The sequence below is a fragment of the Carettochelys insculpta genome, chromosome 2 (assembly GCF_033958435.1).
Source record: "Carettochelys insculpta isolate YL-2023 chromosome 2, ASM3395843v1, whole genome shotgun sequence".
Lineage (NCBI taxonomy): Eukaryota > Metazoa > Chordata > Testudines > Carettochelyidae > Carettochelys > Carettochelys insculpta.
In genome coordinates this window covers 215,206,057-215,223,051 of record NC_134138.1, presented here as the reverse complement: position 1 = coordinate 215,223,051, position 16,995 = coordinate 215,206,057, and the positions used below count along the sequence as shown (strand labels likewise).

The 16,995-nt window shown below is 44.1% G+C and overlaps 1 protein-coding gene across 1 annotated transcript in view; it reads right to left on the bottom strand.

The window, feature by feature from the left end:
• Positions 1-7,964: 7,964 nt before the first annotated feature.
• The window catches only part of JAZF1 (JAZF zinc finger 1), a 325,840-nt gene continuing 316,809 nt past the window's right edge, over positions 7,965-16,995 (bottom strand). Inside the window, exon 5 of the mRNA XM_074986150.1 lies at positions 7,965-10,254. Coding sequence (XP_074842251.1) covers positions 10,078-10,254 — 177 coding nt within the window. The 3' untranslated portion in view covers positions 7,965-10,077. The remainder of the gene's footprint in view (positions 10,255-16,995) is intronic.

The following is a 16,995-nucleotide window of genomic DNA, read 5'->3' as shown; positions in this document are numbered from 1 at the left end:
GAGGTTGGATTTTCCTAACTAAGGCTGCATCTACATTATGAGGGAAATTCGAATTTATTTATATTGATTTTCTAATTCTGGAATTTATATGTTCAATTTTTGACTTCACACTGTGCTCCCCACAAAGTCAAGTCATTGCTGTCACACACTGGCTACCATCAACTGTTGCAATAGTGCATTGTGGGAAGTTACCCCACAGTTTCCTCATCCCTGTAGCATTCTGGGTATGCTCGCTGGTCTTGACATCATCTTCCCCCCATTGCATTTTGATCATTCCCCTCCTGATCCCTGAAAATGTCGATCCTGGGAAATAATGCAGAGACTCTCAGTTACAAGGAAGAATTTTTGGTTTCCCCACACATTACATTGTCAACATGGGTGCAGCGACTGTGTTCTTATTTGGACATACACTGATGATTGCATGCATGTGATCCCTGAAAATCATGCAGGGGCTCAGAATGCTTTTTAATTTGAGAAGACTGTAGTAAGAGAATTTTTGGTTTCCTGTTCATTATGTTAATGGAAAGGATATTTGGGTTTCCACTGCACTATAAGGCTTCCATGCAACAACTGTTTTCTCAACTGACCATCCACTGCGTATCCCAGCTCCTGTCACTGCATAAATGTGATCCCTGAAAATAATGCAGGGGCCCAGAATGCTTCTTACATTGAGAAGCATGTAGGAAGAAAGAATTTTTGGTTTCCTCATACGCTATATTTGGTGTTGGGGAGAGTCTTAATGCGAGTTCCCAGACTGTGCAGGAAAAAAAGGATTTTTGGTTTTCCTCTGGCCGCAGCAAGCCCAGGTATGGGACAAGGTGTGGGGGAGGTGTCACTGGATGGCCAGTTGAAATGGTTCTCCCCCAGCGACATCAAGCCCCTTAGCTGCTGGGAGAGACTTTTCACTGGCGGCAGCAGCAAGCCCAGGTGTGGGAGGGTGTCTGTGGATGACCAGTTGAGTTGTTGCTTCCCTGATGGCAGCAGCAAGCCCTTTAGCCACTTGGGGCGACTTCCCTATGGTGGCAGGAAAGCCCAGACTTTCTTTCCTGCAGGACTGGCAGCATTGTCAGCACCAAACAGCAGGCCCATCCTTCTATGGGGTTAGTTTGCAGGCTACCCATGTGATGTGGCTGAGTGTGGGAAAGACCCAGACTGTGTGGCGCCTGTGGAGGAGAAAAGAGGGTTCGCGCACAAATGTAAACTACTAAGAAGCTTCTTGGTGTGGTATGCAAGCACAACTCCCAGCACAGCCTTGTTGACACATGGCGCGGCGGGGAACGGACCGGCACCAGGCAGAACGGAAAAAAATAGAAAGTATACAGACAGAGCCGTGAACACCCTGCAGGTACTAAAACAGCATAGAAAGAAAGTAAGTCATTTCTCAGGCAGTCATTGTAACATAAGCCCACGGCTACAGGCTCGCTGCTCCCACTTGGAAATTCAGGCTCTTCCTGTTACTGGAGAACAGTGGCCAGAGCAGAGCACCAAGAGGAGCATTGTGAGTTACACATGAGACACCTCTGGAGGCTAATAAATTTGCTTTTAAGATGTGGCGCTTCCATGCTTGCATTTAATTGAACTTCTAAATTCAAGCTTGACACGATACCTGTCAGGTAACTGCGATTTTTGTAATCTTGTGATTACTGCACCCAAAATCGAGCTAATGGTCTTTACAGTGAAGACAGTAGTGGTAAATTCGAGCTAACTGAATTAAATTTGATTTTTGTCTTATAGTGTAGATGCAGACTAAAGCTGGACAAATTATACCTGATATGAGTTATCAGTTCTCCATGTTTTTTTCCCCCAAGTCTTAATTCTGTTGAGGAAGACAGCACATCAGGGCTTAGTAGTTATTGTCACTTTTATTTACTAGTGTATATAAAATATAGGAACAGAACACATTTTAAAGATTAAAAATTTAAGTAAAGGCACTGAGATTTGTGGTTGAGTAGACCACTGTCTGAAAACAACCTCAGAACCCTCTCCTCCCCTGTTGCTCACCTGCCCCCCCCACTTCCTGTCTCTCGAACATCTATTTCATCACAGTCGCCAGATGAAGTGGTTATGCCTCCACTATCATCCCCAGCTGATTTCAAGGCCTCATAAGATAACTGATGATCTTATAACTCTTCATGTTTTGTGAATAGGACAAAGATTCATCGTACAAATGGGGGTATGTCTTGTAATCAGTAACAACCTCCAGGACAGTTACTTGTTAGTAAGACAGTCTTATAACCAGCTCGGGCACTTGCAATTATTCTGGCCATGTCTACATGGGCAAGTAAAAAGTATTATGCTGTCCCTTCTTTATGGTCTCCCACATTCTACCTAAATCTCTGGAGGTGGTGTGGTAGATGGGATCAGATGGTGCTTTTTTAACTCTACCCCATTTGACAAGCTCCAGAAAAGGCCTATTAGTAAGCAGCTCTACAATTCAGATCACAAGTTTTCAGATGATTCTTGCCTTATATAACTATAAGATTCATGGATTTTACTGAACATTTGCCACCAGACTGTAGGGAGCAATTCCAGTCTATCATCTCAGGCCATATGATCAATTGTTGACCACAAGTGCTCTTGAAGCCACCTTAGTTGATTATGGACACTTCTTCCAGGGGTGCATCTGTGGTAGTGGTTATGCACAGGTCATAATCATTCCATCTCTTGAGATGCCAAGAAAAGCATTAGAGGACCTAGCATTCAACAGTTGTAAACAGGTCTCAGAAACTTTGGTTGAACTTTTACATGTGTTGAATGATTCCAGAACTACTACGTGATTCTTGGGCATATCTACAGTTACAAATACCCAAATGGTCAATAGGCCACAGACCGCCCAGAGATCACGCCCTACTGTTTTCTGGATTCCTTAGTTCTGCTGAGCCCTCTCTCCCCACAAGAGCAAGGGATTTTACTAAAAGTATTTCCTTGTGCCAAAGGAGGACAGAGGGTGGAAATCAATGTTAGATCTAAGGCTTCTAAAGCATTTTATAAAGTCTTATATTCAGAGCCATCAGCCTGTCAGATATAAATCCTTTTCTATAGGAGGGGGGTTTGGTCTTCAGTCCACAACCTAACAATACATCTATCACACGGCACATAGGTATTCACTAAAGGGGGCATGCTCATTTCCAATATTGAGTGCTACCTTTAGCTTTTCCATGGCTCCTACGGTGTTTTCAAGAGTCCTGGCTTTTTACCTCCAATTAGAAGTGAGCCTAATCTTCCTAAGATTTTGACAGCTGTCTGCTCAAGCCATTCCTACAAACCAGTGCTATCTTCTACTCAGATGGTCCTTGGTCTGTTCTAGGAGCTGGGTCTGCAACTGAATGTAAAGAAGAGTCCACATTAACCCATGTATAGATGATGCAGTTTACAGGGCATAGTTGGACTAACTGAAGGCCTGTGCCTTCCCTCCCTCTCATGGATTTGTAAACTTATTGGGTCTGTGGGCAATTCAGAGATCTCGAACCATAATAAGGTCTTCAGCTCCTACATACATGCCAGCTTGCATCTTTATGACCAGTCCCACAGGCCACATCTCTACTACTTCAAGGGTTGACTCAGAAGAACCTGTAAGGTGTGTCTGACCTGAGAAGAGACAGGTTATGGTGGGTCTACAAGTAAGGAATTCCTCAAACTGAAGGAAGAATCATCGATGTCTGTGCATTTAAGTCTTTTTCAATGACTTCAAAAATAGGTGAATCATGGTTGCGGTGGAGAAGCCACCTCAGTACCCTCAATTCAAGTTTTCCAAGTTGTCCTCCTGAACTATCTCCTCATTGATTGTGCTCAGACTCAGGTGTGTCAGGAACGCTTGCTTTCATCTGTGTGTGTGTCATAAGGGGCAAATCTATCAAGGTCATGACAATGTATCCTGTCTGTTCTGTATTAACAAGATCCCCTTGTGTCAAACCCTGAAAATGTGGAATTTGCACATAGCTCATCAGATTCAGATTTCAATAATCTAGTACGTAGGTGTGCAGAACACCACAGCTGATATTCTCAGTAGACACTTCACAGGATTACAAATGGGAGCTGACATCCACCATACATGTTGCAAGCTGCTAGCAGATAACTTCAAACATCTGCCATGCTAACATGGGAAGAAAATGAAAATTTGTATCCATGTGTTTCAGAACACAAGGAAAGTATTCAAATGTTTCTTTACTCCCTTAAAAAAAAAAGTGAGTGCATTCATTGTAAATGGTGTGACCTTGTTATTAAGGTCTACAACAATAAGCTGTTTAATTTCCACATCACTTTTTCTTTGAATAGAGATGCTTTCTTAAAGGTTGTGTTTTGAGTCCTGTTTTACTTCTGCAGGTGATCCTGTTAATACTTTGATGAATGGAACTCAATCTACAGTAGACCCCCAACTTACATGGTTTTGACTTATGCGTTTCTTGCAATAATTGAGTTGTGGGGAGTCTGGAACCAGGCAGGAGCCTGGCTCCCCTGCACTTGCAGGAGCCAGGAAGCTGGTCAGCACTGGTGCGCGGGTTAGTTTCCTGGCTCCCATGAGTGGCGGGGAGCAGGGCACCAGCACTGGTCAGTTTTTCAGCTCCTGCAAGGAGAGGGGATACAGGCTAACAGGACTCGGGGACCTGAAGGTGGCAGGGCCCCTCCCCCACCCAGTCCCAACTTGTGTGATATTTGACTTGTGTGTGGTTGTTCAGAAAGCAACTGACGCATAAGTCGGGGGTCTACTGTACTGAATGTTTCCTCCTGTCCTTCAAGCCACCAAAATAAACTGTTTGGAAAGCAGAAACGGAACATCAAAACCAAAGAGCCCTATCCAGACCATATTACTAAAAATGGGGCCTGTCAGAAGCGAAGCTCTTTGTCACGCCTAAAACCAGGAAGCGTGCTTTGCTCAGAGATGCCGTTCTTCTGTCTGTGCTATGTTTCCTTCAACACCACGTGATCTCTTGTTCAAAGGTATGGGTTGTGTGCTTCATCCCAGCATAGCTATTTTCTGCTTCAGGACATGACGACTCAGTGATTCATCAGGTTGGAATCCTCCTGCTCTAGAGAACTACTACAAGTGTTTCTGAATAGTAGGAAGATCAACCAGTACTCCTTCCTCGTAGAAATGAAAGAGATCCTTCTATTGGTATTGTTATGGACGCCTCCTCCCTGAGTTGTTGCAGTCTTTCAGTCATCCTGGATTATCTTTTGGATCTAAGGAAAGTAGGGTTATCAATTCCATGAATGTCCCTTTGGCCACAAATCAGCCTTTCATCCTCCAGTAGGATTCTCCAAATTTGCTCATTCAGTGTCACCTTAGTTTATTAAAGGGGTTGGGGCATTTCTGTCCATAGATTAAAAATCCTATCTTGACCTGTGAATATTGACCTGCTTATTTACTTTGAGACCTGTTTGAAGCAATGTCAGTCTGTGCATTTATCTATGAAGACTGTCCTTTTAGGCAGGGAAATTGGAGCCCTGGTGGCAGATGCTCTGTTTAAAGAGAACAAAGTTTTTGTCCACACTCAAAATTCTTTCCTATGCATCTACCAGAATTCTACTTTAATCACTCCGTGCATCTACCAATATTTTTTTCCAATGCTAGGGATTTCTGTATAGGAAAAAAAGCTTACTCACTTTGTAACTGCTGTTCTTCTAGATTTATCAATCCTGTCCATTCCAGTGTGTCTGTGCGCGCCACATGCATGGGCCTGTAAATAGCCCAGCCAACCCAACTTCTGCTTAGTGCCTTCTTGCGGGAAGATCTGACAGAGGAAAGGTAGGGGCAGGTCTGGAATGGACAGGAGCAACACAACTTGAAGAACAACAGTAACAAGCTGAGTAACAATTTTCATTTCGAGTGATTGCTCCGGTGTGTTCCAATATATGACTTAGCAGCAGTATGCTCTGGAGGTGGGACCAGATCTTACCTCTCACTGGTAGGCAACTGCAGGACCGCCCTACCAAACCTGATATCCTCACAGGTCCACTGTATGAAGGTGGAGGTATGTGTCAACAACCATCTCCCTGCTCTGCAGATGTCCGAGACAGGCACGTGTGCTGGCGAGGGGACCTGGGCCTCTGTCAGTACGCTGTGAGGGGCAGGGCAGGGATGTTGGCCAGCTCATAGCAAGACTTAATGCATGATGTGATCCGGATGCCATGGGCTGGGAAGTAATGGGGGTGCCTTTTCATGTAGTCTGCAAATGACAAAGTTGGGGGCACTTGTGGAATGGTTTAGCCCTGTTAATATAGGGAGTAAGGCCTCTCCTCACATCCAGACAAACAAAACTGAGGGCCCTACCTGTTGAGCTAGGTGGGAAAGAGATCCACAGGGAGGTACCTCCAGTCCCAAAAAATGGCTTGGGGGTACATCCATGTGCAGGGACCACTCATGAGACAGAAAGGACCAGCTCGGTGCCAGCCTGTTCTGTTTGAGTAGGTGGAAAAGAAGGAATTGAGTGGGGGTTGGGTTGGCAGCAGTATTCATAGGCCACATTACACATGTCGCTGCAGGGGGTGCTACAGCTGACCCACTAGGTACTGCTGGGGAAAAAATCTTCTGACAGCCATGTACATGCATGCACACAGGAATGCAGAGGAGCAATCACTTGAAGCATGCTGTTTGCAAATAGTGTATGTTAGAAAAGCATTGGCCTTATATTTAACTAGGCCCAAGGAGTTTAGGAGATCACCTAGGCTCTTAATTTCTTTTGCCGATAGATCTGGGAGGGCTGGGCTCAGGGTTCAGTCTCTATTCACAGACTACTGAGATATTCATTAGCGAGAAACTGTTTAAAAAAATGCAGATGAACATCTCCACCCATCAACAAGCAATGTTACTGAAGAATGTACCAATAGCTAAAATATGCAAGACCTCTATTTGGTCGTTAAGCTTGTACATTGTCAAAGCATTACATTGTGATCTGTGCTGTCACATCTGATGTGGCATTTGGTTGTGTAGTATTGGCTTCAGATCTGGACTTTATTCCAAAGCGCTCTTCCCCATCAAAGGCTACTGACTAGAGATCACCTGAAGAGGAGCCCATGTAGGGATGCTATTCAATGGAAAGAGAGGAAAAAAAAGGCAAGTTACTCCTACTGTGCAGTAATTGCAGTTTTTGAGAGGTCTTTCCCTGTGGCTGGTTTCACTATGGGCCCTCCTCCATCTCTGCTTCAGTGTCTTGCTTAGTGGACATGTGGGTGGAGAAGGAACTGAGGGTGATTCGTCCATGAATCCCCACCGCATATAATCTCAGTATCCAGAACAAGGAGGTATAGGGGGCATTTGTGGGTCAAACCTCATCTACTGCTGACTGAAAATCTGCTCCAAGGCTCAAAAAACACGTGGACAGCAAGTTGAGCACTGACAGAAACACATTAAAGAAGTGCAGTTACTGCATGAACTAAGCCATTGTTTTCCCCAACTGTTAAGTGCAACAAGGAAATTTATACTTGTTACATTTATAAAGTACCTATCTAGTGTTCTGACAGGCCCACATAGAAATATCAAACCCCCGTAGTGTGTGCCTATTTAACTCCCAAAGCCTCACACTATTCCTTCATCTCAAAATCATGCTTCCATTCCTGAAGACCACCCCAAGTGGGCTGTTTGGACTAGTGGGGAATATGAATATGAACACTTTACCTGGCCAGTCTTGAGTCTCTAAATGAAGATGCCATTATCAGCAGTCTCAGAAGCATTCACTTTTTGTGGGGAACCACAGGAAAGAAGCTGTTGGTTGCAGTTAAAAGCTTGCACATTTTGAAAAAAATCTTGACTTTAATTTTTAAGGATAGTTTATAACATTCCAGAGAATTTTATAACTAAACAGTTTGCCCAAATATTTTGGTGCATTTGGTTTTAATTAGTACACTGAGAAACAGCCAGAAAAGGAACAGAATAATACACAAAAAACTCTGTGAATCTATGCAAACCAAATTGATCAACTTTAAAGATAAGTTTATAGAAGAGAAGTAATAATAAAGCATTTGCATTTGTTTTGAGTCAGAGGCAGTTTATTTTAAATGTGGTTTGATTTACATTTATTATAAGCAGCTTTCTTGACAGGAATTTTGATTCATTAAGTTTTCTTCAGTTCTAAAACAAACCTCTGTCACTTTCAAACTTAATGTACTTTGTCCCCAACAAAACATATGAAAATATAATTTAAAGCACACTTTTCACAGACACAGTACAATACATTCACTATACACAGTATAACAAAATAGTCCCATCTTTACCTGTTTAATAATACTGTCACAATGAATAGGTAAATAGAAACTGGAATTTCATTTCTTATAGTTGAAAGGAATTTACATGCAATGACTTTTTATGACTGTTTAGCTGTTGAACTAACTTAATCAGCCTACGTTTCTTGCACTAAAGCAGAGCCAAATGATACATGCTTTTCAGACCTGCTGCTGTAGTAGTGCAGAAGGAAGTAGCCAAATGAAATCTTTTATACACCAACAAATTGATTCTTGTGTCTGGATCATTTAAACTGAACTGACAACACTCATATTACACAACAACTATCTCTTGTTTAGGATTTGAGGCAATGATAAATGGGGGTTTTGCAAATACATCTGTAAAACCTCATTATGAGAGAGTCAATAGTTGGTTATCAGAAAACTGTCGTCATTTCTAAGTTTATTTTAAATGTTTTAGAAAAATGCAGAGATCTGTTTCCCATTTGTCTGAGCTTGCATGCAAAATACAGAGAGAGAGTAAAGTTTCTTATATTTCAAAACATTTAAATTTGTTTTTAAGGGAAATAGGTCTGAATTTTAGTGTTGTTTTTCCTTTTTGCTGTAAGCTTCAAAGAATAGCACTTGTGAGAGAAGAATGCTCAAGGCATGATGGTACTGTAAGCAGTACATATTTAGGTATAGTCCAGACAAGTTATTTTATGATGGCTCTTGTTTCAAGTCAATCTTTGACACTGGCTGCAAAAAGCACTTAATCTTCAGTAAGGCTCATGTCATATTTCAACGAAGTGATTTGTAAAGCTAAACAGACATTTCCAATTGGAATGCACTGAGCTACAATAAAAGGCAGAAAAAATACAAAATTTTTTTTAAAACATAATGAACATGACGGAAGGTCACTAGAAATTTTGATAACACAACCAACATACCTCCTTAAACTAAGCTTAGAATTTTTAATTTTTATTTGCAACCACAGGCATAAGCTAGTACAACAGTTGCAATAATTGGCAATGCATAAAACATTAAATCTGTTGGCAACAGAGAACTACAAAGTGCTTTAAAACTTCATCTGAGATGAAGATAGAATTGTTTCTCTCTCTCATACAAATTTGCACTTAAGTATTTCCAAGTGTCTTTCTAACAGTAGATTTTAGAAGAAAATACTTAGTTGGCCTGGATCTTGGTCCTCAAAAGTGTGATGGGTATGAACTTAATACATCATCTTGTACAAAAAGAAAGTAATAATCCTAATACTAATGGTGATTGCTTACTAATTCAAATGGCAAGAGATTTTCAGCATTTCAAAAGGGAAAAAAGTTTGCAAGATAATATAAAATACAGCAAGCACACCTTTTATGAATGTTATTTAAGTAAGAAAATATTTTTAACATATTAGGTTAAACATTCTTTCTTATTTATAGTTCCAATACCTAAAGACTTGCTACACCACTGATAACTCCGTTATGTAAGGCAAGTTAACCAGTTCGACAATGGTGGTATTTTGGTTTTACACACATGAACTGATGTGTTGAAAATCTTCAACCACAATACAATCTTGAAATGTCAGTGCCAAGCTTTCCTCCCCATAGCCTTATTTAACACTGCAGTACAACTAAATATGCAACACGCCCTAATTTTTGTTTAGGGAGAGTGTTCTGAAGAACCTATAGCTTTTTTAGCACCTTACCTCAAATAATGAAAATGGGTATGATGATTACAAGTGCAAATGTACAAAATCATTAACTCTACAAAGTTACATCATTCCAAAATTACAGAAAAATTTAAAGCATGCATTTAATTTTTTAAAGGGTTGCTGAGTGCTTCCCCTGAAAAAAGGTGGCTGTTTTCAAAATCAGCAACTGCTGGTGAGGATTTCTTGGCACGTTTGTGACCAGCATGTTATTGCTGCATCTTCCTGATAATCTCAGCAGACACGGGGGGATGGAAATTGATTGTGTGGTGCCGCAAGCCCTGAGCTGTCTTGTAACTCTTTCCACAGCGACATTTGAATGGTTTGCGTACACGGATTTGTGTTCTGTGGCCATTCTTGGCATGGTACTTTATACCGTTCACATTCTGTGGGAGAAAGAGTGAAAAGTGGTTGTCATACGTGGTCTAACATCATGACTTGGCTTTCTGATTAAAACCTGGAACTGATAGTTAAACTTCTTTGGGACAAAATTGCATTTCTAGTGTTGTTAGCATTATTAGTAACTGTCTCTAGGAGTTTCCTAGAGTACAAATACACCCCCCCTTTTCATCATTCAAGATATCACTAAAGGCTTAGGTCCTAGGAAGATGTAGTCTGCACAGAGCAAAGCATGCAATTTTAATGGATCAAAATTAACTTAGTAACTGGTAACTGACCAGTTAAAGCTCTTAAATATTATGTGGTATGACAAGGAAGAGATTACTTACCTGTAAATGGAGAATCTTTGAGATGTGTGGTCCCTATTTGTACTTCACAGGTGGGTGTGCGTGTGACGCACTGGTAGTTTTCAGCAGCATGTTGACGTGCATGTGTCATATATTGCCTCATGCTCTAGGAAAGTTTAAGAGGTCATGCAGGGCAATTGCCCTTTAGTCATCCTCTTACTGCTGAACTGTGTTGTCTGCAGCAGAGGGAATGGTGGGTGTTGTTGGAATACAAATAGGGACCACACATGTCAAAGAGATTCCAGTTACAAGTAAGCAACCTCCTCTTCACATGATGGTTCCCATATATATTGCAAACATGGGTGAGTACCAAGCAGTGATCAGCTTGCAGGTGGGTACCAAGATATGAGGTGTAGCCATCCAGAAGTTGGCAGGGTCCACAGTTGCATCTTTGGCTGCCCCTGTCAATACTTTAGTGGGTGGTGAAGGTATGTTCAGAGTGCCAGGTTGCCTCTTGGCACATGTACCAGAGACATCTGCCATGGAGGTGGTCATTTGCACCCTTGTGGATAAGGCTGTAAGTCTGCTGGGTATTGTGGCATTACACTGTGCATCAGGTATTGGACTCCGTGGATGAAGGTGTGCACTCTGACTAGGTAGAATGAGTTCACAGCAACATCTAAGGAGTTCAGGGTCCTGTCCATGAAAGCAGCATGTGGTTTAGGGTAGAAGATAGGCAAGGTGGATGGACTGGTTGAATGGAACTTAGAGACAACTTTCATGAGAAACGTAGGGTTAAGGTGTAATGAAGCTGTGTTCTTACAGAAGATTGTGTATGGGGGGCAGCCGTCATTACCCCCAGGTTTAAGACCTAATGATGGGAGCTGATGGCCACAAGGAAGAGGACCTTCCTGGATAAGTGTGACAGGGAACATGACCAGGGGCTCAAAGAGGCCTGTGTAAGGGCAAAGAGCACAACACTGAGGTTCCAGAAAGGGGCAAGTTTAAGCTATTTATCAGCTGTTTAAGAAATCAGGTGGTGGTAGAGTGAGTAAACACCAAGTGGCCATCCGTCAGAGGGAGGAGGGCACTATGAGTCACCAGATGTACTCAGGCAAGAGCAAAGGGTGAGGCCTAAGGTCTGAAGTTCTAAGAGGTAGTCCAGGTTGATGGGGACAAAGATGTCCTTGAGGAGGAAATGGTGGTGTGCCCAGGAGATGGAATGCTACCCTGTGTAGCATACTTATTTGGAAACTAGTCTTCCTTGCATAAGTATGTACCAAGCTGGTATTGTCTATGTGCAATCTCCATCCCAAAACTAGGACATCATTTGAAGCAAGCTTGGGCTGGGATGTCAGACTCTGCCCTGGTCCTGGGTGAAGACGTCTGTCGGATCAGGGAGATTGATTGGGATGCGAGCAGAGAATATGAACAGCTCTGGGGGCCAGAATGAAGCTACAAGGAGAATTGTGGGCTGGATGTGGCAGATTTGAACAGAATTGGGGACAGGGGAGATGTGTAGTTAAGACCATCTTGCAATGGAATGAGAAGAGCGCTACCCTGGAATTTCTGTCTCTGGCACAGCTGCAGCTGTAGAGGGGAACATTTTTGTGAGTGGTCAAGAGCCTCAGAGAAAGGTGTCCCAAGCTGCAGCTGGACCAGAGAGTGGGGCTGTAGAGCTCCCACGCATGACTGAGGTATCCTGTCTGCCAGAGCTTGTCTGCCAGGGAGCTCTGCACCCTCAGGAGGCAATCCATGTCAAGTATGGATGTGACAGACACACCAGTTCCACCTAAGAAAGCCCCAGCACTGGTGGTGGTGTTGAAGAGGAGCTGTATGGGTTGGATGTGGATAAGAGGCAGACTGCCTGCGACTCTAGACTACTGATGTGCACATGTGCCTGGCAATGAGTTCAAGTCCCTTGTGTGGCACAGCCATCTATCCGGTCTCTGCCGTCAGCCAGAGAAGCATCTGTGGTAATATAGCTCATGGGGACAGAAGTAGCAAATCAGGGCCTTGCAGCATCTTGGCAGGATTGATCTACTGGGTGGGGGTGGTACAAACTGGCTGCAGGACAGTGTCCAGAGGGTTGGTGTGGGGTCTGCAGGCTCAAGGGGGGCCAGAGTTTTAGACAGCACATATGGTGTCAGATGGGGATACAGGCTGCAATTGGACTGAGAGAGCAGCACAAGGTTGTTACAAGGGTTGTCAGCAGTGTTCCTGTAAGCTGAGCGCTCATGCAGCCACTCAGGAGAGATTCAGATGCCATCCTGCAGATTAGCAGAGTACTCACAGCTAGGTTTTGTTTCTACTGATGATGTACTTTCAGACATGCTTGTTGCGCACCAAAGTTACTCTGCACATGGATGGAAAAATATCTGCCCATGCTTAGTCCATGGTGTGGCAGAAGCAAATGGTTGTGGACAATGATGTGGGGCACCACTAGGCAGGGTCTTGCTATAGAGTGTACGTGGGCTGGTGCAGTGCATAGGCACGTGGCCAGCAGGGAGGCTTTTACTGTCTTGGCTGAGAACAACTTGTACCTATCCAAGGGAAGGTACCGGATGATGGTCGGGCCCTCCTTTGGGAAGCCGAAAGATTGCAGCCTGGCCTCCAGTTGCATGATGATGCCTGTGGCCAGGGAACTGGCAATTGTCTGCCACATCCATCACTACTTGGAGGTTAACCTGGGCCATTAAGTGACCTTCCTTCACCAGGGCTTGGAAACACTGCTGCTTATTCTGTAGAAGATGCTCCAGGAACTCTGCTAGGTTGGCATAGCTATTAAAATCATATGTTGTTGGCACAGCCTGGTGGTTAGCTGCATGGAACTGCAGGACTGCAGAGAAATTAACATCCCAGGAGCTCTAGGTGCTTTGCCACCTTCTCCAGAAGTGGAGCTGAGTGAATGCTGCCTCTCTTCTTCCATTGCTGCACCAGCGCAGTGGGGAGGGAGGAAGGGAAAAGGAAGGAAATCAGCCCCTTGGAATAGCTGTGAGGATGCAGCACACTGGAGTGTGCCAGATTATCTGTGCAGTTTGAAAGGTGGCTTTATGGGCACTGCAATGCAGGACAATCCCTGAGGATAACTACTAACTGATAGCATTGGTTTTGGACTTCTTCCAGTGGGATGCCCAAATCCAGAGTCACTTTCCACAGCAGCTCCTGGTATTGGTGGTGGTAATGAGGATGTAAGAAGGCTGAGGGAATCAGTGCTTCAGCTCAGCAGGAGATTATCCATGGGACCAGTTCCCTTACTGCCTCTTTCAGACACTTCCGGTAAAGGGGCCAAAGGGGAAGAGGTACACTGCGTGCAAACACAGATATGGACAGTGGTAAGAATCCCATGTTAGCCAATATGGCCATGGGATTAAGTCCTGGGGTTACTTCAGGCCTCATGAATACATATACTGATGTAGCAGGGTTGGAGCATTCCCTGTTTGGTGCAGTGGCCATGCCCAGGAGTCCAAGCTCTGCCTGGATACTGGGGTGTATTAGGATTCCTTTGTTGAAAAGCCCTCAGAATCCAAAGAGCTCTCTGGTGGTGGTCTGACAACAATTGGGTCTGGTCTCCAGTCCAGGAAGAGCAGTGCATCTATTGGCATATTGGGCTGTGAAGCCAAAGGAATGGCAAGGGGAGATAGGGCTGGTTGAAGTATGCTGTGGGGAGCAAGTGATCAGCTGACCTGGGCGTCCATGCATGGCCCTCAGACGGCTGAAGCAGGACTGCGTGCGTGGTACAGAGCATGGGGACTGCTGCCTCTGGACGCACAGTGTGGAGAGCTGTTTTGTGGTACGGCAGTCCTCATCACTCAGAGAACTTACTGAGGGCATGAGGCACAGGTCTTAAATCCATGTAATTCAGGGCATAGTTCCCCACCAAAGTTGGGGCAATCCCCAATTAGGATAAGTAACTAACTACAGACTATGCATGCTACTCAGAAGAAGAAAAAAACTAGCTAACTATACAGTGGACAGTTATTCTCACAGCACAGGGAGGAGAAAGAAAAGATTCTGATTCCAGTCATGCAGCACTTACAGGGAACTAGGGGGGCATTGCCCCACATGGCATCTTGGAGCATAAGGAAACCCAGGACACGTGCACAAGTCTAAACAGGGTTGCTGAATCTTCTGGTGCAGGGCGCACCTACGTTTGGAATATATACAGGGATCATCGAGTGAAGGAGAACAGATGTTTCTTACTTCCTGATACTTTGAATGGACTGTGGGAAAATCCCCCAGTGCTACTGGAAAAATACCAGTAAGTTAACCTAGGGCTTCTCTTACAAACAGTTTGCAGCAAGTTGGGGTGTAAATCTAGCTCATTCTGACCTGCAGCCTACCACCTGTCTGTGCCTACCTATGCTGCTGCTGTGATTGAAATGTTCTGTGATGCCCATCAACCTCCTGATTCAAAACAGGGAACCTATAACATAGGGTAACTTTTAGTGCATGGGCGTAGGTACCACAGGGACAGTTAGTGCTCAGTGAATGCAGGGGACCGAGGGAGGGTAACTCTACCTTGCGCTATCCTTCTGTACTCTACCTTTCTGTAGATAAGGTCTAAGGAACTTATACAAGTGAAAAAGAGCAGAGATAGAGCAGAGTATTCAGCTACACTCTTTTGAAAGGCTCAAAGCAGCAGTCATTATTTTCCCTATTTTTAAAATGTCCATGAGGCAGCACCAAATCCTGATGGTGTTACATCAGTGGTTCTCAACCCAAGGGTCATAGGGCACTTGCAGCACAATCAGCACACAGCCGCAGCTTGTGTGATCTGCTCAGGACCCTTTAGGTAGTGTATATTGTGTGAATATGGCTCACAAAACACATAGGGCTGCATGTGTCACCCACAATGGTAAAGAGAATCACTGCTTTACATACATGGTACCTAGAGAATTAAGTACACAGGGACAAGTCACCCTTAGTTTGGACTGTCACATGATTTTACAAACATCCCCATTTCTCTAACCTGCCCCATAAACATTTGAAAAGTAAACATGATTTGAGAACTTTTACCACAGAATCCACAGTTCTCTGTCTTAGAAAAGAACTACCCTGCCTAGAGTTGCTACCATCACAGCTCCTGCATAGTTTGCCTTTAAGGGAAGGCCATGTCAATGTTTCCTTGGACAATTTGCAAGTTTCTTTTAGTTTCACTTGCAGGATCAGGAAGCTGGCAGCTCAAGAGCTTCACATTAAATTTCTTCATAGGCTGTGGTGCTTTGCATATGTGGTAACATCGTACATTCTTCTTGCAGATGGTGAGACCTGACATGGTAGGCTATCTAAGATGTGACTTTAAAATATCTGCCTTCAGTGGGCTGGATGACTTGTTAAGGGCTCCTCTTATTGAGGCAAGTGCTTTCTCTCAAGGCTTCTTTGCATGGCATAGGATGAAAAGTGTGAGACATACAGAGTGCATTAAATGTCCTACATCGAGCTTGCTGCTACTAACCAAAAGGTAGCTAGTTCATGTTAGTACAGTAGTGCCTTGAGTGATGTGAGGGTTCCATTCCCACACACCCTTGCGTAACTCAAATTTTGCGTAATTTGGTGGGGGACAGCTTTTTCCCTGGTGGAACACACATTCTGCAGTTGGGGAAGCAACAGGAGCATGTGGAGTTCCTTTTGAAAGGTAAGTCTTGGGGTTGGGAGGGGCAGCTGGGGACGGTTAAGCCTGGGTTGGGTTAGGGCTGCAGGGGAGATTGGAGGGGTGGAGTTGACCTGGAGCTGTGCGGCCCTGCAGGGCGTTGAGCCAGAGCTGGGTGGGTGGATTGAGCCGGAGCCACAGATGGGGATGGTGTTGAACTGGGGCAGGGGGGGGTTGAACTGGGGCCATGCAGGGGTGGGGTGGGGGTTGAACTGGGGCTGCGTGGGATATGGGAGGGCTGAGCCAGGGTTGAGGGGAGTGGGATTTTTGAGTTGTGCTTAACTCACATTAATGCGCATAAAAAGCACAATTTGAAATTGCAGATTTTGAAGTTTTACTGTATAGAAGTAGGTACCTTTTTACTTCATACCCATATAGTCTTCATAGAGGAGTTGGAGCATAAATCACACACCTCTAGTGCATTATACTGAGTTGTGAAGACAAGAAACTGGGCCTTTGGATAAACTACGAGAGTCTGAGACTGACTTTCATTATAGCATCTGTGAACTGTCCAATGGATGGTGATTTTCTTGTTCTTTCAGGGGAAATGTTTATGGACATTCAAAGAGCAATTACTATGACAAGGCCACAGCCCTTGAAATCAACTCTGTTCTGAAGTTTCTAGGTTTGACTTGGCTGCACTCACTGTCTTTACTAGACTCATAGGATAAGAACTATATAGTAATAGGCACTAACTAATACCTGGAAAGTAAGGGCATAGGGAGGCAGTCTTAGATTCAGGAATTCTTACGATGCTGAACGCTGCCTTACAGAAATCTCCACAGAAC